Raw genomic sequence first — 27,463 nt, 5'->3', positions numbered from 1 at the left:
AAAAACTATTTGATCTCTGTAATGAGGTTATACTACTACTAAATGGATAGATTTCTGAAAGACTATTTCTGTTACATCCCGTGTGCTGAATTTTTTTTTTAATTACATGGCATACATTTAGGGGATAAAAATTTCATGTTTTTTTAAAATTATTTTAATGCCATTTTATTTTTTCATGACAGATTCAAAAGCTTTGTGACAGAGTAGCTTCATCTACTTTATTGGATGATCGAAGAAATGCCGTACGTGCTCTCAAATCATTATCTAAGGTTTGTAACTTTGTAAATGTTTTAAGTTTCTTAAGTTGGATATTAGTTACTTTAGTAACATTTTTATTTTTATGTGCAGAAATATCGCTTGGAAGTGGGTATACAAGCTATGGAACATCTTATTCATGTTTTACAAACAGATCGGTAAGTCTCTATGTAATGATTTTTTTCCCTAATCTTTCTTGAACTTTTAATTTGTTTTAGAGTCAGCATCACTATTCCAAAAGATTGCTTTTTTTTTTTTTGGTATTTTTTGGTAGAGATGGGGTTTGCCATGTTGCCCAGGCTTGTCTCGAACTCCTGGGCTTAGGCGATCTGCCCAACTTGGCCTCCCAAAGTACTGTGATTATAGGTGTGAGCCACTGCACCTGGCGCCAAAAGTTGTTGACATACTAAAGCTATGAAGTTTTTACTTCAGTTGTCATTTTGATAAATATTTATTGGACACTGAGTACAAGCCACTGTGTTAAGCATAGAACAGACATAAAAATGGGATGAAGCAACTCTTTCATTTAGAGGCTTGAGATTTTGAGTTTGAATTGAGCAAGTGGTATTCATTTACATTGAGCAAGTAGATATTCATTTACATATAATATACATATTTTGGTATTCAGACTTGCTTTTTAAGAGAAATAAACTGCAGTAATAAGAGTTAAATGTTAAATATGAGCCTGTCTTAAGAGAAAGATTGCCAGGTATGGTGGCTCAAGCCTGAAATTCCAGCACCTTGGAAGGTTGAGGTGGGAGGATTGCTTGAGCCCGGGAGTTCGATACTAGTCTGGGCAATATAAAAAATAAAAATTAGGCCAGGAATGGTGGCTCACACCTGGAATCCCAGCAATTTGGGAAGCCGAGGCAGGTGGATTACTTGAGATCAGGAGTTCGAGACCAGTCTGGCCAAATGGTGAAACCTGGTCTCTACTAAAAATACAAAAATTAGCCAGGCCTGCTGGTGTGTGCCTGTAATCCCAGCTACTCAGGAGTCTGAGGCAGGAGAAATCACTTGAACCCAGGAGATGGAGACTACAGTTAACCAAGATCGAGCAACTGCACTTTAATCTGGGCAACAGAGCGAGACTCTGTCTCACAAAAACAAAAAAGATAAATAATAAAATAAAATAAAAATTAGCTGGGTGTGGTGTCACATACCTGTGGTCCCAGCTTCTCGGGAGGCTGAGGTGGGAGGATCACTTGAGCCTAGGAAGTCAAGGCTGCAGTGAGCCATGATCATACCACTGTACTCCAACCTGGGCAGCAGAGTGAGACCTTGTCTTGAAAAAATAAATATAAATTTAAAGAAAAAGAAGCGGCCGGGCACGATGGTTCATGCCTGTAATCCCAGCACTTTGGGAGGCTGAGGTGGGTGGATCATCTGAGGTCGGGAGTTCAAGACCAGCCTGACCAACATGGAGAAACCCCGTCTCTACTAAAAGTACAAAATATAGCCGGTTATGGTGGCACATGCCTGTAATCCCAGCTACTAGAGAGGCTGAGGCAGGAGAATCGCCTGAACTTGGGAGGCAGAGGTTGCAGTGAGCCAAGATCACGCCATTGCACTCCAGCCTGGGCAACGAGAGCAAAACTCCATCTCAAAAAAAAAAAAAAAAGAAAAAGAAGCATCATTTAGCCTATTTTTAGCTCTTTCAATTTTTTTCTTTTTTTTTTTTTTGAGACAGTTTCATTTTCGTTGCCCAGGCTAGAGTACAATAGTGCAATCTAGGCTCACTGCAGCCTCTGCCTCCCGGGTTCGAGCGATTCTGCTGCCTCAGCCTCCTGAGTAGCTAGTATTACAGGCATGCACCACCATGCCTGCCTAATTTTGTATTTTTAGTAGAGATGGGATTTCTCGATGTTGATCAGGCTGGTCTCGAACTCCCGACCTCGGGTTATCCGCCCACCTGAGCCTCCAAAAGTGCTGGGGATTACAGGTGTGAGCCACCACACCTGGCCGTCAATTTCTTTTTAAGAGATTTTATCTCCATCTTTGGTTTTCATTAACTGTGCATAGATAGCTTCCAGATCTTAGCTACAGTTGAATGTGTCTTATAAGCTTTAGCTGCACATCATACATTTCTACCCTACCGAAATCTTTCATAAGCCTTTCAAATTCAAAATATTCAAAGTTAATTTTTCTCTGGTCCTCCTTCTAGGCTTTCCATGCCCCCTTCAACTGCTTTTACCCTAAGTTCATCTCAGTCATGAGCATCTTTCCATTCAAGTGAGAAACTGGAGGATTCTTAGGGAACTCATTCCTCTCCTGAACTCATCATGCCTACACAGGCCAAAAAACAGCTAGAGTCCATTATTTTCTTTCCATTTCCTTTTTTGGCCTTAGTTCTGGCTCAATGTCAATCACTTAAATAATTTCCATAACCTCTGTGTTGGTTATCTGACTGTGTAGCAAATTACTTTGAAACTTAGTGGTTCAAAATAAAATATTTATCATCTCACAGTTTCTGTGGATCAGGAATTGAGGAGCAACTTAGCTAAGTGGGCTGAGGGTCTCTCATGAGGTTGCCATGAAGCCATCAGCTAGGTCTGCAGTCATCTGAAGGCTTGACTGGGGCTGGAGGATCTGATTCCAAGATGGCTTACTCACATTACTGTTGACAAGAGGCCTCAGTTCCTCACCATGTTTCTCTCTTAGTGGGGCTGTTTGGTATCTCAGCTGCTCTCCCAGAGCAAACTATCCTAGAGAGATAACAAATAGAAAGCCACAATGCCTTTTATAACTCAATCTCCAAAGTCATGTACTGGCAATCCCATCGTATTCTAGTTGTTAGAAGCAGGTTAATAAGTACAGTCTATACTTAAGGAGAGGAGAATTAGGCTTCACTTTTTTGAAAGGAGCTGAATCGAAAAGTTTTGGACAATAGTTGAAAACAATCATCATCTCCAAAGTATTATTTTTCTCCAATCTCTTTGTATTTCCATTCAGTCTATATATTGCAAGAATTATCCTTCTGAAATGCACATCTTCAGTCTTTCTCCCATTTAATGCATTTCACCAGTTCAGTGAAATGTAAAGTTCATGTTTCTCAAACAAAGCAAAATATAAATGCTTTTAAAAGATCTGTGTACTGCCTGTCTAACCTCATAGATTCATTTTCAGTTATATTTCAGTTATGCCCAGCTGCTTTTCCATACCAGTTAGGACCTTTTTTCTTCTCCCCAGACAGTGTAACTCAAATTGACTACCTTTTCAAAGCCAGTAAGTCTAGTGTATTTGAATAAGTGAATTGGATGCATCAGGTCTCTCTGTGTTATTAACATCATAGTAGGTAACTGTGGTAGACAGAATTGTGGTCTCCCAAAGATACCTACATCCTAATCAACAAAACCTGTGAATTTTATCTTAGATAGTGAGAGAGACTTTGCAGATATGATTAAGTTAAGGACTTTGAGATGAGAGAATTATTCTGGATTACCCTGGTGGACCCAATGTTATCACAGGGACCTTAGAAGCAGAACAGGAAAAGGCCGGGCGTGGTGGCTAACACCTGTAATCCCAGCACTTTGGGAGGCCAAGGCAGGTGAATCATGAGGTCAGGAGATCGAGACCATCCTGGCTAACACGGTGAAACCCCATCTCTACTAAAAATACAAAAAATCAGCCAGGCATGGTGGCAGGCACCTGTAGTCCCAGTTACTCGGGAGGCTGAGGCAGGAGAATGGCAAGAATCCAGGAGGCAGAGCTTGCAGTGAGGCAAGATGGCGCCACTGCACTCCAGCCTGGGCAACAGAGCAAGACTCTGTCTCAAAACAAAAAAGAAGTAGAACAGGAATGCAGAAGAGGAGGTCAGAGTCCTGTGACAGAAAAAAAGGACTCAACCTGCTCTTCGTGGCTTTGAAAATGGAGAGAAGGAGCCATGAGCCAGGGAATGTGGGTGGCCTTTAGAAGAGCTGGAAAAAAGGAGCAGATTAGTGTGCTGATTATACATACTTATAATCTTTTTTATTCTATGAGTGTGAAATCACACGCACATTTTATTACCAAGTCGTATAAAGTTAATGATGAAATGATTAGCATCTCTAATGTAAAGTGGTCTTTATTGTCTTTTTTTTTTTTTTTTTTGGAGACAGAGTTTCACTCTTGTTCCCCAGGCTAGAGTGCAATGCCATGATCTCGGCTCACTGCAACCTCTGCCTCCTGGATTCAAGTGATTCTCCTGCCTCAGCCTCCCAAGTAGCTGGGATTACAGGCACCTGCCACCACGGCCAGCTAATTTTTTGTATTTTTAGTAGAGATGGGGTTTCTCCATGTTGGTCAGGCTGGTCTCGAACTCCTGACCTCAGGTGATCTGCCCGCCTCAGCCTCCCAAAGTGCTGGGATTACAGGCATGAGCCACTGCACCCAGCTATTGTCATTTTTGCCACACAGCAGAAGTGTGTAGATACTCTTGATAAAGGTTAAGTAATAGGTTAAAAAAATTTATTGCACATTTACTGTGTTAGGCATTATGCTTAGAAGTAGAGTATACCACATGGTCTTGTGAATGTGTGAACAAATAATTGTATCACATCAGGGGCTGCTGAATGTTTTATTTTAATTCTCAGACAATAATAACAAAGAAAAACATATAATAGCCTTGTTGTGTTTCATTCCCTTTCTTGTGTTAAATTCCCTTTCCATTTGCCTGTGGTACTTATCTGTTTTCCTGTTTTCAGAGTGTTCTCTGAAGATTTTTTTTAAATTTAATTGAATGCAGGGGTCTATTTATTTTATTTTATTTTTTTAGACAAAGTCTCACTCTGTTGCCCAGGCTGGAGTACAGTGGCACGATCTCGGCTCACTGCATCACTGCAGCCTCCACTTCCCGAGTTCAAGTGATTCTCCTGCCTCAGCCTCCCAAGTAGCTGGGATTACAGGCACATGCCACTCCAACTAATTTTTTGTATTTTTATTTTTATTTTTTTAGTAGAGATGGGGTAACACCATCTTAGCCAGGATGGTCTCAATCTCCTGACCTCGTGATCCGCCTGCCTCAGCCTCCCAAAATGCTGGGATTACAGGCATGAGCCACTGTGCCCGGCCTCAGAGGTCTATATTCTACAACCATCTCCCCTCTCCACATTCTCATCTTCATTACTGTTTCATCTTTCTTCTCCTGACCTATACAACTAATGCTGAGAATCCTTACACTGAACCCTCTTCATCTTCAGCTATGTCAAACAAAGTTTTGTTCCCTTTCTTGACATTACCTTAAACCCCATCTGGCTGTGGGGTCTGCTTCCCTATAACCATCCTTTTTTTTTTTTTTTTTTCCCGAGACAGAGTTTTGCTCCTATTACCCAGACTGGAGTGCAATGGCTCGATCTCGACTCACCGCAGCCTCTGCCTCCCGGGTTCAAGCAATTCTTCTGCCTCAGCCTCCCGAGTAGCTGGGATTACAGGCATGCCCCACCATGCCCAGCTAATTTTGTATTTTTGGTAGAGACATGGTTTCTCCATGTTGGTCAAACTGGTCTTGAACTGCTGACCTCAGGTGATCTGCCTACTTCGGGCTCCCGAAGTGCTGGGACTATAGGTGTGAGCCACCACGCCCAGCCCCCTGTAACCATGTTAAGGAGAGACCACTCATTCTCCTAACTCCCATACTCAGGGCCCAAAACTTGTCTCTCACTGACGTTTTCAAAACCATGATACCTCAATGGTTTTTTTAAATTGAGATATAATTTGTATATCATAAAGTTCACTCTTTTAAAGTGTACATTTTAGTGGTTTTAATATATTCACAAAATTGTACAATCATCACCACTCTCTCTAATTCCAGAACATTTGCATCATGCCAAAAAGAAATCCCATATTCATTATCTGTCATTTTCTGTTTTCCTCCCCCACCCCCTCTGGCATACTTGACAACCACTAATCTACTTTCTGTCTTTATAGATTTGACTGTTTTGGACATTTCATATAGATGGAATTATACCATATGTGGCCCTTGTTTCTGGCTTCTTCGACAGCATAATATTTTAAGGTTCATCCATGTTGCAGCATGTATTAGTACATCATTCTTTTTTATGGCTGAATAATCTTTTGTGTAGTTATACCACATTTCGTTTACCCATTCATCAATTGTTAGACATTTTGGGTATTTCCACTTTTTTGCTATTATGAGTAATGCTGCTATGAACATTCATGTACTGATTTTTGTAAGGACATACGTTTTCATTTCACTGTGTTCTGTATCTAGCAGTGCAGTTGCTGGGTCATGGGATAAGTTAACTTTTTGAGGAATTGCCAAACTCTGTTCACTACAGAGTATAAATACTTGTATAAAATGGCTATAACATTTTATATTTCCACCCACAATGTGTGAAGGTCCCAATTTCTCTGTATTCTTACCAGCACTTGTTATTAACCTTTATTAAAAAGTGATCATCCGGCCGGGCGCGGTGGCTCAAGCCTGTAATCCCAGCACATTGGGAGGCCGAGACCGGCGGATCACGAGGTCAGGAGATCGAGAACATCCTGGCTAACACAGTGAAACCCCGTCTCTACTAAAAAAAACTACAAAAAACTAGCCGGGCGAGGTGGCGGCGCCTGTAGTCCCAGCTACCCGGGAGGCTGAGGCAGGAGAATGGCGTGAACCCAGGAGGCAGAGCTTGCAGTGAGCTGAGATCCGGCCACAGCACTCCAGCCTGGGTGACAGAGCGAGACTCCATCTCAAAAAAAAAAAAAAAAAGTGACCATCCTAGTAAATATAAAATATAAAGTGGTATTTCTTAATTTCCTTTTCTTTTGTTTTTTTTGAGATGGAGTCTCTCTCTGTTGCCCAGGCTGGAGTGCAGTGGCACGATCTCAGCTCACTGCAACCTCTGCCTCCTGGGTTCAAGTGATTCTCCTGCCTCAGCCTCCCCAGTAGCTGGGATTACAGACATGCACCACCACACCCAGCTAATTTTTGTATTTTTAGTAGAGACAGAGTTTGACTATATTGGCCAGGCTGCTGTCAGACTCCTGACCTCACGTGATCTGCCCACCTTGGCCTCCCAAAGTGCTAGGATTACAGGTGTGAGCCACTGCACCCTGCCTCATTTTCTTTTTTTTTTTTTTTTTTTTTGAGATGGAGTTTCCCTTTCGTTGCCCAGGCTGGAGTGCAGTGGTGCAATCTGGCTCACCACAACCTCTGCCTCCTGGGTTCAAATGATTCTCCTACCTCAGCCTCCCAAGTAGCTGGGATTACAGGCATGCATCTACCACTTCCAGCTAATTTTTTGTATTTTTAGTAGAGACGGGGTTTCTCCATATTGGTCAGGCTGGTCTCGAACTCCTGACCTCAGGTGATCCCCCCCACCTCGGCCTCCCAAAGTGCTGGGATTATAGGTGTGAGCCACCGCGCCCAGCCCAGCCTCGTTTTCTAATTGTTTTGATTTGCATTTCCCCAATGACTGAAGATGTTGACGGTCTCTTCATGTGATTATTGGCCATTTCAATGTAGTAGTCCTATACTTCTTTATAAAGTTTACTGTCAAGTGTTTTAATCTTTTTGATGTTACTTACTTACTTTTTGATGTTAATTACACATTTTTTACAGTTTGCACTCTGATATTTTCTTAGAGTAGGCCTTTAGAAATGGAATTTTCTAAAATTGCTAAATAACTAAAAATGGTCGTAACAGTTTACACTCTCATCAGCAGTGTATAAGTGTAATAATTTCTTTTTTCCAGTTCGGATTCTGAAATAATAGGTTATGCTTTGGACACACTATATAATATAATATCTAATGATGAAGAAGAAGAAGTAGGTAAGTTTCCGGTTATTTTTACTGTGTTTTCTGTACATAAAATTAACTGGGTTGTGCTAATTTTGCTGGTTTTAAAGTTGGACTTATTTTATAAATGTGTAAGGTTTTTTACTTTTTTCATTAAAAGAATTTAATAAACACATAGGCTTAGATCTAGAAAAGTGTCTTTAGGATGATTGCTTTGTGTGTAAATCGGAACATTATAGTGAGATGGAATAAGATCCTTCTTTGTAAGTAATATTTTTCCCCACTTGTGTTTGGTTTTAGTTAGGCAGTATGCATATTAGCCAGTTCTGGATTAAATAATTATTTATGGCTATTGATTGAAAATATATATTATTATCTAGTGAGCAATATAAAATTAGGGTTTTTCCTAATAAATACTTAAATTTTTACATAGGACTTATAATTTATAAAGTGCAGCAATTTATTAAATTTAGATTTTTTTTCTTTACATTATGTCTGTTTGGTGAACAATGATATGAGTCAGTTTGAAATCCACACGTTTCTTTGGCATATTCATTTTCTTTTTTTTTTTAAATGCCTGCACACTTAACATAAAGTTGTCTGTTTTTATTTATTGTCACTGTGTGAAGCTTGATTGAGGTCTGTATACATTTTGTCCTGTGTACATTTTCTATATGTTGCAAAACATATGCAGTAACATTTCACAGTTCTGTTGAAGAGTGTATTTGTCATATCAAATTGGCGGTTACAGTAGGACACAGTAGATTTTTCATTATTCTGTAAAGTCAGAACAGTGGATATATTCATACATTTTATAAATCTAATTTAGACTGAAATTATATGATCTCTCAAAATTCTGAGAAGACAGATAATAAAGAAGTATAGATACATATTGACCTTGCTCTTATTTTATTAAAATAAAGATAGAGCAGGAATATATGTCAATGTTAACTTCACAGAATACTAGTATTGAGAACATCTGAAACTGGATCATGTTGCATAGTCACAATTTCTTAGACATAAATATTATTTTTAAAAAAACTTTTATTTTGGCTGGGTGTTATGGCTCATGTCTGTAATCCCAGCACTTTGGAAGGCTGAGGTGGAAGGATTGCTTGAACCTAGGAGTTTGAGACCAGCCTGGGCAACATAAGTGAGACCCCATCTCATTAAAAAAAAAATTGTTTTAACCAATTTCTCCATATCTATCCATCCTATAGCTTAACTTTATTAATTTCTTAAGGGTGAAAAATATTTAGTAAATGTAATTTGGTACCCATGGAAAAAAGGTTGTCAGTCACATGACAATACATATATACAAAACACTCAAGAATATACTTTGAAGCAAAAGATACTTATTTTCCCTAGTTATTTCTACAATGAGAAAGTTAGATACAACACAGTTATTCAAACACATTTTAAAAATTACATTATTTTCTTTCCTTTTATCCCCCTTAGTTGTTTCAGATTAAAAATTTAACTCTTTTCTAGTTAATTTGCTGGAGTAATTTTTTCTGTTCTTAAAAAAAATTTGTAGCAACAATATTTTTTAGGTGGTTTTCTTTGTTATAAATCATGTTATAATCGTGTTTAGAGCCCACCTGTTTCATTTTTTCTTTGTGTTTTTAGGCTCTTTAATTTAGCATCCAAAAATGATCCTTTGGATAAACAGTAATAGAATCAATTTTATTGAGGACCTTTTTTTTCCTGAAAATGTAGTCATTCTGAAAGAGTCAATTAAAAAGTAGACATTGGGGTGGCCGCGGTGGCTCACGCCTGTAATCCCAGCAATTTGGGAGGCCGAGGAGGGTGGATCACTTGAGGTCAGGGGTTGTTCGAGACCAGCCTGGCCAACCTGGAGAAACCCCGTCTGTACTAAAAACACAAAAATTAGCCGGGCATGGTGTTGCACACCTGTAATCCCAGCTACTTGACAGGCTGAGGCAGGAGAATCACTTGAACCCGAGAGGCAGAGGTTGCAGTGAGTCAAGATTGCGCTACTGCACTCCAGCCTGGGCAACAAAGCAAGACTCTGTCTTAAAAAAAAAAAAAACAAAATAGGCCGGTGTGGTGGCTCACGCCTGTAATTCCAGCACTTTGGGAGGCCAGGGCGGGCAGATCACGAAGTCAGGAGTTTGAGACCAGCCTGACCAACATGGTGAAACCCTGTCTCTACTAAAAATATCAAAATTAGCCAGGCATGGTGGCACACGTCTGTAATCCCAACTACTCAAGAGGCTGAGGCAGTAGAATCACTTGAACCCAGGAGGCGGAGGTTGCAGTGAGCCGAGATTGTACCATAGCACTCCAGCCTGGGCGACAGAGGAAGACTCTGTCTCAAAAATAAAATAAAATAAAAACAGACATTAAGACATGTCCTTCAGTTCTGTTATTGATACTTTGCTTTTATTGCTTTGTGAAATGGTAATTCTTAGCTGACATAATGAACTACATTTTGGAGTTCTGTATGACTATTTTACAACCTTCTAATGATAAATCTGTCTCCTAGTCCTAAAAATATAGCATATGCTTAATCTCTTTTAGTATATCTGAGGTATTTGACCAAAGTAAATATGGATCTGTTCTTCCAAAGGGTTATGTAGCTTATTAAACATTTTAATTTTAAGCTACTATTTTACTGTGTATACTACTATATTTAAAAAACTGTTGTCTTTATCACCCGCTTTTTATTTATTTATTTTTGTCTACCTTTTCAGATGACGTTGAAGGTAAAAGATTGCATTTACATATGCATGGTGCTTTTAGGCATAGTTTCTGATAATATAAAAGGACACTGTCAAGTACTGTTTCTTCTGGCTGGTAAAAAATCTGAAATTTGTTTTACTATGTAAGAATTCTTTAATTGAAAAGAAATATTTAATAAACTTACATTACTATTATTTCTACAGCTACTAAATCTGTTTACTGTCCAGAACACATAAAATATTCTAGGGCACCTTTAAATAAAATTAAAGCTTTTTCTGGCCGGGCGTGGTGACCCATACTTGTAATCCCAGCACTTTGGGAGGCCAAGGTGGGCAGATCACTTGAGTTCAGGAGTTCAAGATCAGCCTGGCCAGCATGGTGAAACCCTCTTTCTACTAAAAATACAAAAATTAGCCAGGTGTGGTGACTGGTGCCTGTAATCTCAGTTACTTGGGAGGCTGAGGCAGGTGAATTGCTTGAACCCAGGAGACGGAGGTTGCAGTGAGATCGTGCCACTGCACCATCCAGCCTGGGTGACAGAGTGAGACTCCGTCTCAAAAAAGAAAAAAAGAATAAATAAAAATTAAAGCTTTTTCTCTGGTAGGACAATATATCCAAAATTACTTTGTGTGTACTTCCTGGAAAAAAAGTTTTTAGACAGTTCATTTAAAAATACTTGCCAAGAGCAGTGGTGCATGCCTGTAGTCCCAACTACTCGGGAGACTAAAGTGGGAGAATCACTTGAGCCCAGGAGTTCGAGGCTGCAGTGAGCAATGATTGCACCTGTGAATACCCACTGCACTCAAGGCTGGACAACATAGTGAAACCCTGCCTCTAAAAAAAATAAAAATAAAAATCTTTAGAAGTAATATTTGAATATGTATACCCATATTACCTATATTCCGTAAGAACTGGAAGGTATTCTAGTTCAGAGAATGTATATTGATATTGTCCCTTTAAAATTGATGTTTTAGTTATTGACATTTCTTACATTAACTCATAGAACTCACTAATTTTTTATTTTCTTCTCTCTAATCTCTTTCAAGTTTCGTTTACTTTTAACATTGATATTTGTTTTCTTCATAACTAAAGTAACCAAATTTTTTTGGTTTGTTTTGTTTTACCAATTTTCTTGAGGTGCTTAACTTTTTTTAAAAGAAGAAGGAAATATTCTTACCTAAAGCAGTGTTTAAAAGGTATATAACAAAGTTACCTATATATAATAAAAATACTAACAAAAAAACTAACTTATTAAAGTATGAAGCATTACCTTTTGTGACATTTGAATCCTTTGTTTGACCTCAGATGATACCAGAGCATTGTGCCTTGACTCGTGTCAAGCTGTTTCCTTTTTGGGTGGTAAAGATCAGTAGTTGTTTCTATTTTTGTGATATCATATTTATAGAGAGCTTTAAAACTTATCGAGTGCTTTCATGTTTATCTTATGTAATCCTCATAGCAGCCAGTAAGGTAGGTGGTATTTTTCTACTTTCTAAAGATGAGAAAATGGAAGCCCAGCGATGATGTAACATATGGTATCATTAAGTAAGTAGAAGAACAATTTTACTTTTTTTTTTTTTTGAGACAGAGTCTCCCTCTGTTGCCGGCTAGAGTGCAGTGGTGCAGTCTCAGCTCACTGCAGCCTCCGCCTCCTGAGTTCAAGCGATTCTTGTGCCTCAGCCTCCCAAGTAGCCGGGATTACAGGCGTGCGCCACCACACCCAGCTAATTTTTGTACTTTTAGTAGAGACAGAGTTTCACCATGTTGGCCAGGTTGGTCTTGATCTCCAGACCTTGTGATCCTCCCTCCTTGGCCTCCCAAAGTGTTGGGATTACAGGTGTGAGCCACCACCGTGCCCAGCCAGAACAATATTTTTTAATACATTTTTTCCTTTTTTTTTTTTTTTAAGTATTTCTTAGATTTTTAATTCAATAAATTATGGCCAATTTTTCTTTATTTTTCTAAATGGGTTCTTTATTAAATCATATAATTCACATAACTAGTTTATAGAATATTCGGATAAATGTTAAAAAAGTATACGTGTACCTGGCCAGGCACAGTGACTCACCCTGCACTTTGGGAGGCCGAGGCAGGCGGATCACAAGGTCAGGAGATCAAGACCATCCTGGCTAACACAGTGAAACCCTGTCTCTACTGAAAATACAAAAAATTAGCCAGGCGTGGTGGCAGGCGCCTGTAGTCCCAGCTACTCAGGAGGCTGAAGCAGGAGAATGGCATGAACCTGGAAGGCGAAGCTTGCAGGGAGCCAAGATCACGCCGCTGCACTCCAGCCTGGGCGACTGCTTCTCAAAAAATAAAAAAAAGTATACGTGTACCTGTTCGATTAACTACCAGTATAAATGAAGATTATTTGATATTTCTTCACTCTGAGTTAGGACTGTTTTTATTAGGATATCTCCTTTTATAAAGCAATTTCCTTTTTTCATAATATAGGTTGTGAACTTAGTATAAAGTAGAATTCCAAAGAGAAGATCCAAATATTTTTAAACATTGTTTACACCTCTGGAAAAAGTACTACTAGAAATACATTTTAAGAGTAAATGTATCTATGCATGTGTACTTAAATGCCAGTCATATGAACAGGCCTGAAAACTATCCAGAGCTATACAGATGATGGTTCAACTTAACGATTTTTTGACTTACGATGGTGTGAAAGCAATATGCATTCAGTAGAATCTATACTTCGAGTACCCATACAACCATTCTGTTTTTTCACCTTCACTACAGTAGTCAGCAAATTACATGAGATAGTCAATACTTGATTATAAAATAGGATTTCTGTTATGTTTTGCCCAGCTGTAGGGTAATGTAAGTGTTCTGGGCACATTTAGAGTAGGTTAAACATTAAATACATTTTCAACCTATGATATTTTCAGTTTATGATGGGCTTATCAGGACATAACCCCATTGTAAGTTGAGGAGCATCTGTGTAAGTACTTCAAATGGGCATTTTCTTATTTTACATACCTATCTTAAATTTATTTTTACTATGGTAACAAAGGGCTATTTCATTTTTATCTTATTTTTTTCATTTACCTTACAATAAATGGTCATTTACTTTTACAGGTTATAAATACACAATATAGTATATAAACTGTAGGCTATAAAAAACTTAGCTCTAAAGATTGTAATCTAATGATTACTGATGAGGGAAGATGGGTTTGTTTCATGCCTTTGCTTACATGTATAATAGGTACAATTTCTCATGGTTCTAGTTTTTATTCACAACTTTTAGATACTAGTGTAGTAGTTTATAGTAGTTGTAGCTTAATTTACTGCTACACTGAAAGCTTTGTGTATTACCTTAATTGCTTAGCTAATTTGGGGATACTTCGTTAAAGTGCAGAAGTGCTGTCTTATGACTAACTTAAAAGAAATGGCGTATGTCTCACACTTTTTAAAACTGACAGTGTTAAACCAGAAGGAACAATTGATCCTTGGAATAGGACCATATTTTACTAGTTCAATTCAAAATGTAAATTTTAATTCTATACCAATAAGCTACAGCATATTATACAATATAGCTACAGAATAAATGAAAAATATTAACTCTGCTTCTTGCTGAGTTATTTGCTTGTGCCCAGTGCAAACACTGAATTAAACTTTTTCTGGTATTAGACCTGACTTCCTTGAAGCATAGCACAGAAGTTCTAGAGAGTGCTCTGTATTAAAATGGGTTCATAGTTAAATAAACATAAATACTGTGTTCCCCTCTGAAGCTTCATAAAGTTTACACTGGTCTAGTAAGTGCTGAGAAGCCTGCAGTGAAGAAACCTGTTCAACTTTAATCCAAATATATTTGTCCACAGGGGCTTACTTCTGCCACATACTTATTAACGTGCCACACTATCCTTTGTTTTGAAATATACTAACCAAGGCTTGGTTAATTGCTTGTGTTTACATACATAAAAATATTTCAGCATTTTAAAATACATTTTAGGGGAAGAATCCATCAAGTCTATATATAGTTTTTTTTCTTCCTTTTTAGATTTGTTTATAATTTTTAATGTTTTCCCAAATGTCAATAACTATAATTTTTAGCTTTTCTCACGAGGTCACAAACTTTTGACCCAAGGGCATTGTCTGTCTTATAAGCAAGGCTGTTTGACCCATATAGTATTTTAAGTAATGTGACTAAGTTGCCAGTATTATAAATTGGGAGCTTTGTGTCAATGTTTGTATTTTAGACTTTATTTTTTAAAAACCTGAAGATTGACAATACCTGGATCTGCATTCCTACATGGCAACAGGCAGCTGGAATTAAGTAACTGCTGTTTTCCTTAGATAGGGCATATACTCCCCATCCTCTAATGTTAGCCTGCTTCACTCACTCCCGTTACTGTCTTTTGTTTATAGTCAAGTTTTCATTCTCTACTATCTTCACATCACTGAGATAAAAATACTTATACTATAAATTATTTTCAAACGTATGATTTTTTAAGCTATATATCCCATTCAACAAATATGACTATATGCAAACGGAAAATAGCCCTACAAAGCACCCATGACTAAGTTAATATTGCTGTGATTTTAATTTCTAGAGGGAGACAATTCTGAGAGAGAGTATTACTTGTCCTTTGAACATAGATTTCTGATGTATTTCGAGAGCAATGCATTTGACATGCATTCCCCATGGGCCCTTTTTGTATAATTTCTTTATCTGCTTTTTTGTCTATACAGTTTCACTAGAATTTGGCTAACATCACCACGATTTGTTAGGGTTCTGGGGTGGCTTAAAAAACAAGGTAGGCTCATTAGCCCACTACCTTTTGTGACATCTTATTGGGTACGTAGCATTTACCATACTGTAGCAATCAGGACTTCTGTTCATAGCCGATTCTAAAGATGAAAGTTTTCAAAAGATTCTGTCAGCTCCCAAGTTCCCATATCTTTTCCAATTTTTTCACAGTCTCCTTTTCCATCATTCTGTCAACTTGTAAATAAAATGGGAAGGGTGGTGGCCGGGCGCGGTGGTTCATGCCTGTAATCCCAGCACTTTGGGAGGCCTAGGCGGGTGGATCATGAGGTTAGGAGATCGAGACCATCCTGACTAACACGGTGAAACCCCATCTCTACTAAAAAAAAAAAAATACAAAAAATTAGACGGGCATGGTGGCAAGCACGTATAGTCCCAGCTACTTGGGAGGCTGAGGCAGGAGAATGGTGTGAACCCAGGAGGCGGAGCTTGCAGTGAGCTGAGATCACGTCCCTGCACTCCAGACTGGGAGAGAGAGCAAGACTCTGTCTCAAAATAAATTAATTAATTAAATAAAATAAAATGGGAAGGTTGTGCAGTTCTTGCTACTTATCTGGTACCAGTTTTTTTGTTTGTTTGTTTGTTTTTCAACTCCATTCATAAGTTCACCTTTGAGCGTTGAAAATCATAATTTACCAAGCAAGATTTTACCTTCAAGCATGTGTAAGTAATTAGGACACAATTTTATCAGCTCACAAAGGAACAACAGGAAATCCTTTAAGCAGATCTGTAGCAGAGAATGTCCCTTAAATCCACTCTAGTTATGTTTGAGTATTAGGCTTCCTCATGATTATTATCAGGCCTTTGTAGCATCAACCCTCTGCCACCTTAACTCAATACCCTCAATATATCTGTGCTTATGTAGTAACATGATAGCTTTCAAGTGTACTTTTGGTGGTTTTGTTTTGTTGCGTTTTTATCCTTTTATCCTCTCTACCTATTTTCCTGAAGTGGAAATAGTGACTGCTTCCTAATGTAATTCTTCTGAAGCCACCACTAACCTAAAAAATAAAACTTTAATTAAAATACAATCGGTTTACTTTTATTTAGAGTCCAATCATAAACTCAGTTACTTTTTTTGATAGGTTGCATATAACTTTTATGAGAAACAGAAAACTATAAGGTAAAATATCAAGACTTATTCACAGACAACTTTCTGGAAATACAGGATATCTTTTTCTTTTATCTTTTGCATCTTGGTGATAATACTTATTAATGGTAACCTTGTAAGAATCCAAAATTCTGAATCATCAAAGGAAGACTGTTAGGTTCTGTTTCACTTGAAAATTTAGTAATACATATAGAGCTTATGTTGTAAATCTTAGGACCATTGTTCTCAAGTGAGGGCAATTTACTCTCCTTTACCCCACTCCACTCCTAGTATATTTGGCAATGTCTGGAGACATTTTTCATTGTCACACTAAGAGGAAGTAAGAGAGTGCTACTGCGTCTAGTGGGTAAGGCCAGAGACAGTGCTAAACATCTTAAACTGCATGGGGAGGTCGTACAACAAAGGCTTACCTGGCCAGAAATGTCAGTAGTGCCAAGGTTGAGAAATCCTGTCTTGGGGATGATGATTTTGACGATGGTGATGATGACGATGCTTCTATTTATTGAGCACATTATTTACCAAGCCCTATGCTAGATGTTTTACTTATTCTAAATCCTCACAGAAAACCCCATGTGAAGACGTTTTCTCCATTTTACAAATAAGGAAACCGAGACTTGACGGAGTTAGGCTACTTGCCCAAAGTAACGTGGCTATTAAGTGGTTGAATGTGAGTTTAACTGGTCTTACTCAAAAATCTTTGTGAGCTTCTTCCATTATACGGTACTGCTACTCAGGAAAGTATTTAACTACTCAACCCTAGTCATTTTGTAAATGAATGGAAATTACCTCTACCTGTGTTAGTAATGTACTTCCATTTCTTGAAGTTAAGTTCAGAGGGGATTCTACCTATCATTAGTATTTGACAGTCAGTCACTTCTTTCTCATTGAATACTTTCTTCATTTGTTTGTCAGTCTCCAAAGTCTCCTGACTTTCTTCCTTTTTCATTGGTTACTCTTTGTCTCCTTCGCAGTTTTCCTCCTCATTTCCCCAACCTCTTAACATTGGAATGCCACAAGGCACAGATTTCTTCCCTTCCCTCTTCCCTCCCTTGTTGATTTCATCTAGGCTTGTAACTTCAAATGTAATTTATATGCTTGCCACTCAAATGTGTATGTCCAACCCAGACCTCTCCACTGAAGTTCATCATTGTATATTCTAATATTCACTCAATATCTTTACTTAGATACCCCCCAACACACATACAGCTTTATTGACATCTAATTAATGTACACTAACAAACATGTAAATAATTTGATTACTTTTGATGTATGTATAAACTCATGGAACCATCAACGTCACCACCACCAAAATAGTGAACCCATCCAAAAGTTGTTTGTAATCCACAGCTTCTCCTTTTGGCCCCCTTTCAGTCACAATCTGCTTTCTGTCACTGCTGATTAGTCTGTACAGGTATTTTTCGAGGATTTTATGTAAGTGAGATGATACAGTATATTCTCTTTTTGGTTGTGGGGGGACATCTGGTTTCTTTCACTCAGCGTAATTATTTTGAATTTATTCCATGTTGTTTATCAGTAGTTCATTCTTTTTTTATTGCTGAGTAGAATTTTGTTGTATCATCCTTATTAGCATATGGATTGTTTCCAGTTTCTGGTTATCAAATTTTGATTGGGTCTATTTTTACCAAATATTTTATTTTGTAATTTAATCTTTTTATGTTCTGTTTATGAATGCTATAAACATTTACTTACTATTCATGTGTGAATATGTTTTTCTTGCTCTTCAGAAGAGAATGGCTAAGTGATATAGTAGGTTTATGTTTGACTATATAAAGCTGCTAAAACATTTTTCAAAGTATTTGTACCATTTTACATTTCCTCCCATAGTGGTTGTGTCTCAATTCTTCCATATACTCTCCAACATTTGGCGTGATTAACTTTTTAAAATTTTAACTGTTCTAATATATGTGTAGTGGCCTCTCATTGTAGTTTTAATTTGTAATTTCTTAATGAATGTAGATATCGAACAACGTATGTGAATTTTTTTTTTTTTTTGTCATCCATATATCTTTCTTCTTTGGTGAAGTGTTTTATTTAGATCTGTTGCCTTTTACTGGGTTGTCTTACACTTGAGTTATAATCGTTCTTTATGTATTCTGTTTTCAAGTCCTTTGTGACATATATTTCACAAATTTTTTTTCTTTGTGACATTTCTTTCTTTGGAATAGCAAAAATAACATTTTGATTGGGTCCATTTTGTCAATTTTTCCTTTTATAATTCAGACTTTTTGTATCTTATTTATGAAATCCTTGCCAAATCTAAGGTCACTAAGATTTTCTCCTATGTTTTCTTTTAAAAGTTTTATAACTCTTGGCCAGGCACGGTGGCTCACGCCTGTAATCCCAGCATTTTGGGAGGCCGAGGCGGGCAGATCGCAAGGTCAGGAGATTGAGACCATCCTGACTAACATGGTGAAACCCCATCTCTACTAAAAATACAAAAAATTAGCCGGGCGTGGTGGCGGGTGCCTGTAGTCCCAGCTACGCAGGAGGCTGAGGCAGGAGAATGGCCAGAACCTGGGAGAAGGAGCTTGCAGTGAGCCAAGATCGCACCACTGCACTCCAGCCTGGGCGACAGAGCGAGACTCCATCTCAAAAATAAAAAATAAAAAAATAAGTTTTATAACACAGTTAGGTCTGTAGTTAATTTCAAGTTTCACACTTAGGTCCATCATCCATTTTGAGTTAATGGATTTATTTCTGGACTTTCTGTTCTCGTCTATTGATCTGTACGTGGCATCATCTTGATTACTGTAGCTGTATAATAAATCTTGAAATTATGTAGTGTTAAGTCCTCCAACTTTGTTGTTCAGAATTGTTTTTACTGTTAGGTTTTTTGCATCTGCATACCAATTTTAGAATCAGCTTGTGAATTTGTACAGAAAAGGCCAACTGAGAATTTGATTGCGATTCTGTTGACTGTAGATCAATTTGTGAAAAACTGATACAAAAATATTGTACCCTTCTAGTACAAGAACACAGTATATCTCTATTTTTGCAGGTCTTCTTTATTTTTTTTTTCTCCTTTTTTGGGACAGGGTCTTACTTTGTCACCCAGGCTAGAGTGCAGTGGTACAATCATAGCTCACTGCAGCCTCAAACTCCTGGGCTCAAGGGATCCTCCCACCTCAGCCTCCCCAGTAGCTGGTACTACAGGCATGTGCCACCATGCCAGCCTAAATTTTTATTTTTTATAGAGACAAGTTCTCACTATGTTGCCCAGGCTGGTCTTGAATTCCTGAGCTTAAGCAATTCTGCCTCAGCCTCCCAAAGTTCTAGGATTACAAGTGGGAGCCACTGTGCTTGGCCTGTTCTTTAATTTCTCTCAGCAGTGTTTTGGAGTTTTCAGAGTATAAGTAGCACACACCTATTGTCAAATGTTTTTGTTGATGCTATTGTAAGTGGAACTGTTTTTTGAATTTTAATTTCTAATTGTTATTACTAGTGTCTATTAATAGAAATACAATTAATTTTGTGTATGACCTTTTACCCTGCAACTTGCTAAGCTTACTTATTAGTTCTATTAGCTCTTTTGTAGATTCCATAATACTTTCCTCATAGACAAACATGTCATCTGTAAATAAAGACAGTTTTACTTCTTCTTTTCTAATCTATATGCCTTTTCTTTTTCCTGCCTTATGACATTGACTAGGATCTTCATTACAATGTTGACTAGAATTGATGAGATTGGACATTCTTGCCTCCTTCTGATCTTAAAGAGGAAAACATTCAGTCTTTCACCATTAAGTATGATGTTAGCTGTAAGGTTTTTGTAGTTGTACTTTGTCATCCAGTCTTGTGACTTTAAATATCATTTGTGTGTTTACCACTCTAATGTGTGTATCCAACACAGACTTCTCCACTGATACCTATGTTAGTATTTATCCAGCTTCTTACTTGGTATATCCACTTGGATTTTTATAAGATATCTCAAACTTTATATGTCCAAAACTAGAGTTCTGATTCTCTGTATACTTCCAGCTTGCTTCTCCCATGGTGTTTCCAGTCTCAGTAAATGGCAACCCTATCCTTCTAGTTCTCTAGGCCAAAAGCTTGGAATCACTCTTCCTTTTCTTTCTTCCTGACTCTCCACACTCCTCTGTGCAACATGTCAGCAAATCATATTCCCTTGTAATAAAAATTATGACGTCTAAGGTCTAAGCCACCTTCACGTGACTCTTATCTTGGTAATGCTTCCTGACCTGTCTCCCTGTTTTCCTTACTCAGTGACATTCTGTTCTCAGCATAGCAACCAGAGTAATCCTTTTAAAACTAAAGTATTTTGTTGTTGTTGTTGTTGTTGTTGTTTAAATAATATGGTTTTCAGGCTCAAAAGCAGTGAATTCTTTGAGAAATATTTCTTGGAGTTTCTGAAGGATAAACCCAGCATATTTAGGTAATTAATCAATTGGAAAACATTTCATTTCTACTTTTGATCTCTTCTTTTTCCTCTATAAACAATTAGATGGGATTATGACTGTCAATCTTGGATTGTTGCTTTTCCTGTCATCTGCTGGGTTTTTTTCCTCACATTTAGAAAAGAACTTTCTGAGGGATAATGGGTTTGATCTTGACTGCCAGCTCCATTGGCTTATAGTCACTTACTGGAGTACTATATGGAAAAGGATTCTGATGCTCAGCCAGTGCTGTGATTAATTAGCTGTGTCTGGTGTGAGTGAGAGAATGGGAAGTAGTATGCTTGCATCTCTAATTTGAGTTTATAATACAGGCAGATCTTAAGTAATTTGCTTTGTCAGTTGTTGCTTTCATTTTTTGTGATCCTTTTTTTTTTTTTTTTGACGTAGTACATTGAAACAACAAATACTTTAATTAAAAGACATTTAAACACTAAAGACAAATGTAAAATCCTTTAAACAACAAAGAAATTAGATGTCAGGCCAGGCGCGGTGGCTCAAGCCTGTAATCCCAGCACTTTGGGAGGCCGAGACGGGCGGATCACAAGGTCAGGAGATCGAGACCATCCTGGCTAACACGGTGAAACTCCGTCTCTACTAAAACATATAAAAAAAAAAAAAAACTAGCCGGGCGAGGTGGCGGGCGCCTGTAGTCCCAGCTACTCGGGAGGCTGAGGCAGGAGAATGGCATAAACCCAGGAGGCGGAGCTTGCAGTGAGCTGAGATCCGGCCACTGCACTCCAGCCTGGGCAGCAGAGCGAGACTCCGTCTCAAAAAAAAAAAAAGAAAGAAAGAAATTAGATGTCAAATTCTGATTTTATTGCCAAAGAATTTTGTAGGCTATATATATGCAAAAGATACTGAGAAATCTGGAGTAGATTGGTTTAATTTCATAATTAAATTATTTAACGCAGTAACACTAACAATCAGCAAGGACTATATGTTCAATATTATTTTGGGGACAAGGGTTTTGAGATAAACTTATATACAATAAAATTGAGTCTAAATTGTAGTCTGAGTTTGGGCAGAAGTATACAAAAGTGTAACCACTACCACATTCTAGATAGACTATTTCTATCCCAAGTTGTTTCCTTATGCGCTAATAGAAGGGTAACCTAAAAATGCCCTTGAGAAAATATGAATATTTAAATATCCTTTTTTTAGATATCATATTTAAATATTTAACCAATAAAATGTATTTAAATGAATTTGAACATTATTTTAAGGATATAGCTTTACATAATAATTGTGATATTGCTGCCAGCCACACTGTTCCAGTGTTGAATTGTTTACCAGGAAAATTATCATTTACGCTTAACTCTTCAATGAAAAGATATTTTAAAATAACCTACTATTAAATTGAGATTCTTTATTTTTGAATATTACAGAAGAAAATTCCACAAGACAGAGTGAAGATTTGGGAAGCCAATTTACAGAAATTTTCATTAAGCAGCAAGAAAATGTCACTCTTCTGTTATCTTTATTGGAGGTAAATAGGGAACCTTGATGTTTTTGTCATCTTAATAAGCTGCTTTTGTTGCCTTTTGGTTGTTATTGAGGAAATAACATGTATATATCTTTAAAGGTAGTGAAGTTTATTGTATTATAGCAAGAGATCCACATGCATGTTTCAAGAACTATGTAATCACTTAAAGTATGCTAAACTTGCATGTTTTACTTGTAATTTCTGGTACAAGTTACTATTAGTGGAAAAGATGTTTTTCTTGAAAATGTGAATTATAGATGTTAAATATTTTAAATTCTCATATTGCAGGAGTTTGATTTCCATGTCCGCTGGCCTGGTGTGAAGCTCCTTACTTCTCTCTTAAAACAACTAGGGCCTCAGGTGCAACAAATTATTTTAGTCAGTCCTATGGGTAAGTGACTTACCTGTTTTATATTATTTTGATTAAAACATGAGTATCATTTCCTAGAGAAAGGGACTGAAATGGTGTGTTAGTAAATTGTTAATAATTTGAGTCACTATTTGTATTTTTGGTCTGCCAGCATTTTTCACACGGTTGTATGTTCTAGGTGTTTCAAGATTGATGGACTTACTAGCGGATTCCAGGGAAGTTATACGTAATGATGTAAGTTAAATTTGAAAAAGAAATACAAAAATATATGGCTTTTTTTTCTCTCGCATATCTTTGTTGTTGAGTTTTAGGAAGTTAGAGTTAGAAAGTTGGAGTAATGACTTTAAAAAAAAATTTTTTTTTTAATTCAAAATTAGAGATGGGGGTCTCTCTATGTTGCCCAGGTTTGTCTTGAATTTCTGGGCTCAAGCAGTCCTCCCGTCTCGGCCTCCCAAGATGCTGGGATTACAGACATGAGCCACTGAGCCTGGCTGGAGTAATGACCTTTTAAAGTTGTATACAAGGCCACATTGTTTCATTCCTTTCTGGCTATCCAGTATTTTGGGTTAGACAAACCATTTTGCCGTTCAAATTTCTTTCTTTCATTAGTTTAGGATTTCTTATACTATCTGTTGAAAGGTTGTATTTGACACCAAACTCTACCTCCAGAATTTCCTTTTCCTCCTAAAGAGTAGAGGAGATACCTCCAGACATTGAACTGTGTATGTGTAAACCCAACAAAGCATTACATTTGGAATCCTCGCCCTTGTTTGATTGAGTGTGTATTTCTAAGGATTTGCCTTGTTAATCATGGAGCATGATTTGCTCTGGACTTATTTTCCATTCTGATTTATTTTATATTTGCATATAAGTTTGAATATTTTTGTATTGATGCTGTATGTTTTGTTGCATAAGCATTTTTCTCTATTGTTACCTATAACTTGATAAAAATTCTGTGATACTTAAAATAGCAATTAGAAAAATTAAATTCTGGAGCTAGGAGATCATATCAAGCTAATTAAGTCTCCATATTTATAGTGAAATGCCCAAGACCCACAGAACCAAGTGAAGTTAAGTGTTCTTTGTTAGCCATATCTTACTCGTCTTTTTATTTATGGTATTAGCCCTACGACTTTTTCATCATAAGTCTTAGTAAATATCATTTGGATTGCTCTTAGCCTTGTAACTGGTTAATGACAAAGCAGAGACAAAACTGAAGCATTCTTAACTCCTAGTCTGTGGATACAGTTTTTAAAATTTGTTGTACTTAAAATTTTTTAATATGTATATTGATTCAGTATTATAGGTAGTGAACTTAATATATAGTATGTAACTTACGAGAAGGACATTTTTTAATCTTTAGTATTTAAATGTCATGTTTTAAGAATTGTCATATTTAAATAGTTATCTATCTATTAGGAATTTGGGATATCTTTCCTTGACTAAAATCTGATTGTGTATCTTTAAAAGCTTCTATTCTTTTCATGTCCCGCAGTTTAAGAGGATATCATGCAAATCATAAATTACATCTCCCCACATCTTTTAATTTCGTTACCACTTATTTTCCTTTTCAGATATAAAAGTGCTCTTTAAAAATAACTGCATTAGGCCAGGCGTGGTGGCTCACACCTGTAATCCCAGCACTTTGGAAGGCCGAGACGGGTGGATCACCTGAGGTCAGGAGTTTGAGAACAGCCTGGTCAACATGGTGAAATCCCGTCTCACTAAACATACAAAAAATTAACTGGGCAAAGTGGCGAGCACCTGTAATACCAGCTACTTGGGAGGCTGAGGCAGGAGAATCGCTTGAACCTGGGAGGCAGAGGTTGCAGTGAGTCGAGACTGTGCCATTGCACTCCAGCCTGGGCAACAAGAAAGAAACTCTGTCTTAAAAAAATAATAATAATAACTGAATTAATTCTGAAATCTCCTGTTTTCCTTTAACTCTTTACCTTTTTATTCTGCTCCTAACCTTTTTTCCTCAACTTTTGAGACAGAGAAATAAGTGTCTATTTATATTGGTTTTTATTAATTTTATGATCGCAGATTAAGTTCTGTTTTTGTTGTAATGTTTAGATTATTGGTTTTTACATGTTTTGTAACCCATATGTTTTTATTTTAATAAACCTATTCAAGAGGATAAAGAGAAAAGAAACTAAAATATTCTAAGACCTTGAAAGCTAATGGGTTCTGTAGAACTTATTTTATCTCCTTGAGTCTTTATAAAAACCTGTGACAAAGATATTACATGAGCATACTATAAATTCATGTAATTTTCTTAAAGTTGGCACAACTAGTCAGTAGGGCAAGCAGTTTTTTGTTTTTTTTTTTTTTTCAATAGTTTTTGGGGAACAGGCAGTGTTTGGGCAACTAGTTTTTAAACCCACTTTATCTAACTCAGAGCCTAAATGTTTTCTCCACTGTATTTCTTCTTCTCTTTGTTAGTAGTTAAACTGAAATTGGCAGCATTAAGTGGGAGAATTTGACATCCAAAAATAACTGTTTTCACCTTTTTCTCCCATATTAATGTTGAAAGTTGACAAGAAAATGAGTGGAATAAGCCCAATAAAGTCATGGGCATTTTTTGTCTTGTATGAATACTTACCTACTTAGTACTGATAGCCAACAGCTGGTTTGCCTCTGTGGGACTTTTTTATTACCTATTTGCTATTCTTCTTCCTCTACAATAATATCTGTGCTTTTTTTCGTAAAATATTTCTTGTCTGTTTTACCATCATGCTATTATTTAACACTTAGGGGCTCATAAATTGCTTAATACCAAAATAAGCAAAAATGGGTAATAGTGAGTTTTTCTTGAATGATAAAGAGATTATAAAATATGTAAACTATATCCAGCTTACCAGGAGCTGAGAAAAACTGGAAGCCAGAGGCAAAGCCTGCTGTGAATTGTCTTGTGTTGGACATGCCATTCGTAAAGCATCAATTTTCGTCTTCCTTTTTTCTTTTGACTTAGAATCAAGTTTTGGGGATTTGGAGGCCAGATATTTACAAGAATTTCTGAACTTTCTCTACTAGAATTTGGTGGTGTTCGTTGATTTATATTATTGAATTGCAAGTTTTTCATTGTTACTATTGTGAAGCATGTGCAGTGACATTCCTGAGACAGATACTTTCATACTCAACTCTTAAGCTGCAATGAAAGCTATGTAGTGGTTAATGAATATAAAGGAATTCTAGCATATTTATATCGTAAAGTTGAAAGATAACTGACCTAGGAATTGTTAGATGAGAATTCTAGTCTAGTCTCTGTCTCTTTGAGATTTATAACCTTAGGTAGACAAATTGCTTAACTATTCTGTTCTTGTTTTCCTTATGTATAAAGGAGTTGGACTTGCAAAATCCCTGCCAGTTCTAAAATTCTGTGATTTTTGAAGTAATTTTAAAATGTCTCATAAATGTTGTACTACACTAAACATTCTCTTTCTTCTGTATAGGGCGTCTTACTACTGCAGGCACTAACAAGAAGCAATGGTGCAATCCAGAAAATTGTTGCTTTTGAAAATGCTTTTGAGAGACTACTGGACATTATTTCAGAGGAGGGGAATAGTGATGGAGGTATAGTATGAAGAAATTTGAAGATATTCCTTTTGTACTCACTAAATTGTTAGGGTATAGGGAGTATAGTTGGAGGGAGAGATGGGAACTCTTATTTATACTCTTTTTCTTTCACTATAGCATGTTGACTATCAGTTTCTCTTTGTCCTGTTTCATGTTTGTTAGGCTTTTGCAATCTAGGTTGGCGTCTTTCCTCATTTAGAAAATCTCACCTATATCTCCTCAAACACTGCATTGCTACATTTCTTCTATTTTTCTGAAGCTATAGATTATTATGCACGTCCTTTTGCAGATTTGGTGATAGGGAGTTGAGTTGAAGGCAGAATTATATACTGAGTGAATAGGGAAGACACAATTGACAATTAATGGGAAAGTTTAGAAATAGTCTTTTGGAGAATAGGAGAGCTAGTTAACTATTATAATTAGGAAGATTTTCAAAGTGATATGGACCCCAGCTGGGCTTGATGGCTCGCACCTGTAATGCCAGCACTTTGGGAGGCCGAGGCGGGTGGATCACTTTAGGCCAGGAGTTCATGACCAGTCAGGCCAACATGGCAAAACCTCATCTCTACTAAAAATACAAAAATTAGCTGGGCATGGTGGTAAACACCTGTGATCCCAGGTACCTGGGAGGCTGAGAAACAAGAATCACTTGAACCCGGGAGGTGGAGATTTCAGTGAGCTGAGATCATACCGCTGCACTCCAGCCTGGGTAACAGAATGAGACTCTGCCTCAAAAAAGAAAAAGCAGGGGATAAGGGCCCCGTTAAGGGTATTCACCATGATTTTACAACAGCACGAACTACTTGAGTATGTAATTTATTTTCTCCCCTAGCAGCACTCAGCTGCCTAGGTGCAAATATAGAAACAAAACTCATAGTTTTTCACAGGGTTGGGCCTTTTCTGGGAAGGTGCTATGAAAAGACAGTGAGACAAGAGAACAGAGTATATTCCACTCCTGTAGAGTAGAAGAAATGAAGATCTCTATAATCTAAGCTAGATAGGGAAGGAAATAAAAAC

General features: G+C 37.3%; 1 protein-coding gene across 5 annotated transcripts in view; it reads left to right on the top strand.

Annotated features, from left to right (window-relative positions):
• USO1 (USO1 vesicle transport factor) overlaps positions 1 to 27,463 on the top strand; it is a 91,773-nt gene that overhangs the window by 24,300 nt on the left and 40,010 nt on the right. For 3 of the 5 annotated variants that reach the window (XM_010377116.2, XM_030915669.1, XM_010377114.2), the window contains exons 2-9: positions 183 to 269; positions 349 to 413; positions 7,941 to 8,017; positions 10,702 to 10,713; positions 22,400 to 22,500; positions 22,786 to 22,888; positions 23,046 to 23,101; positions 26,323 to 26,443. In XM_010377116.2, coding sequence (XP_010375418.2) covers positions 183 to 269; positions 349 to 413; positions 7,941 to 8,017; positions 10,702 to 10,713; positions 22,400 to 22,500; positions 22,786 to 22,888; positions 23,046 to 23,101; positions 26,323 to 26,443 — 622 coding nt within the window. The remainder of the gene's footprint in view (positions 1 to 182; positions 270 to 348; positions 414 to 7,940; positions 8,018 to 10,701; positions 10,714 to 22,399; positions 22,501 to 22,785; positions 22,889 to 23,045; positions 23,102 to 26,322; positions 26,444 to 27,463) is intronic. The other 2 variants (XM_010377117.2, XM_010377115.2) reach the window with 1 other exon arrangement.

Source organism: Rhinopithecus roxellana, chromosome 2 (genome assembly GCF_007565055.1).
Source record: "Rhinopithecus roxellana isolate Shanxi Qingling chromosome 2, ASM756505v1, whole genome shotgun sequence".
In the NCBI taxonomy this organism is placed as follows: Eukaryota; Metazoa; Chordata; class Mammalia; order Primates; family Cercopithecidae; genus Rhinopithecus; species Rhinopithecus roxellana.
Note: the sequence above shows the minus strand (reverse complement) of the source record. Positions and strands in the feature narration are given on the sequence as shown.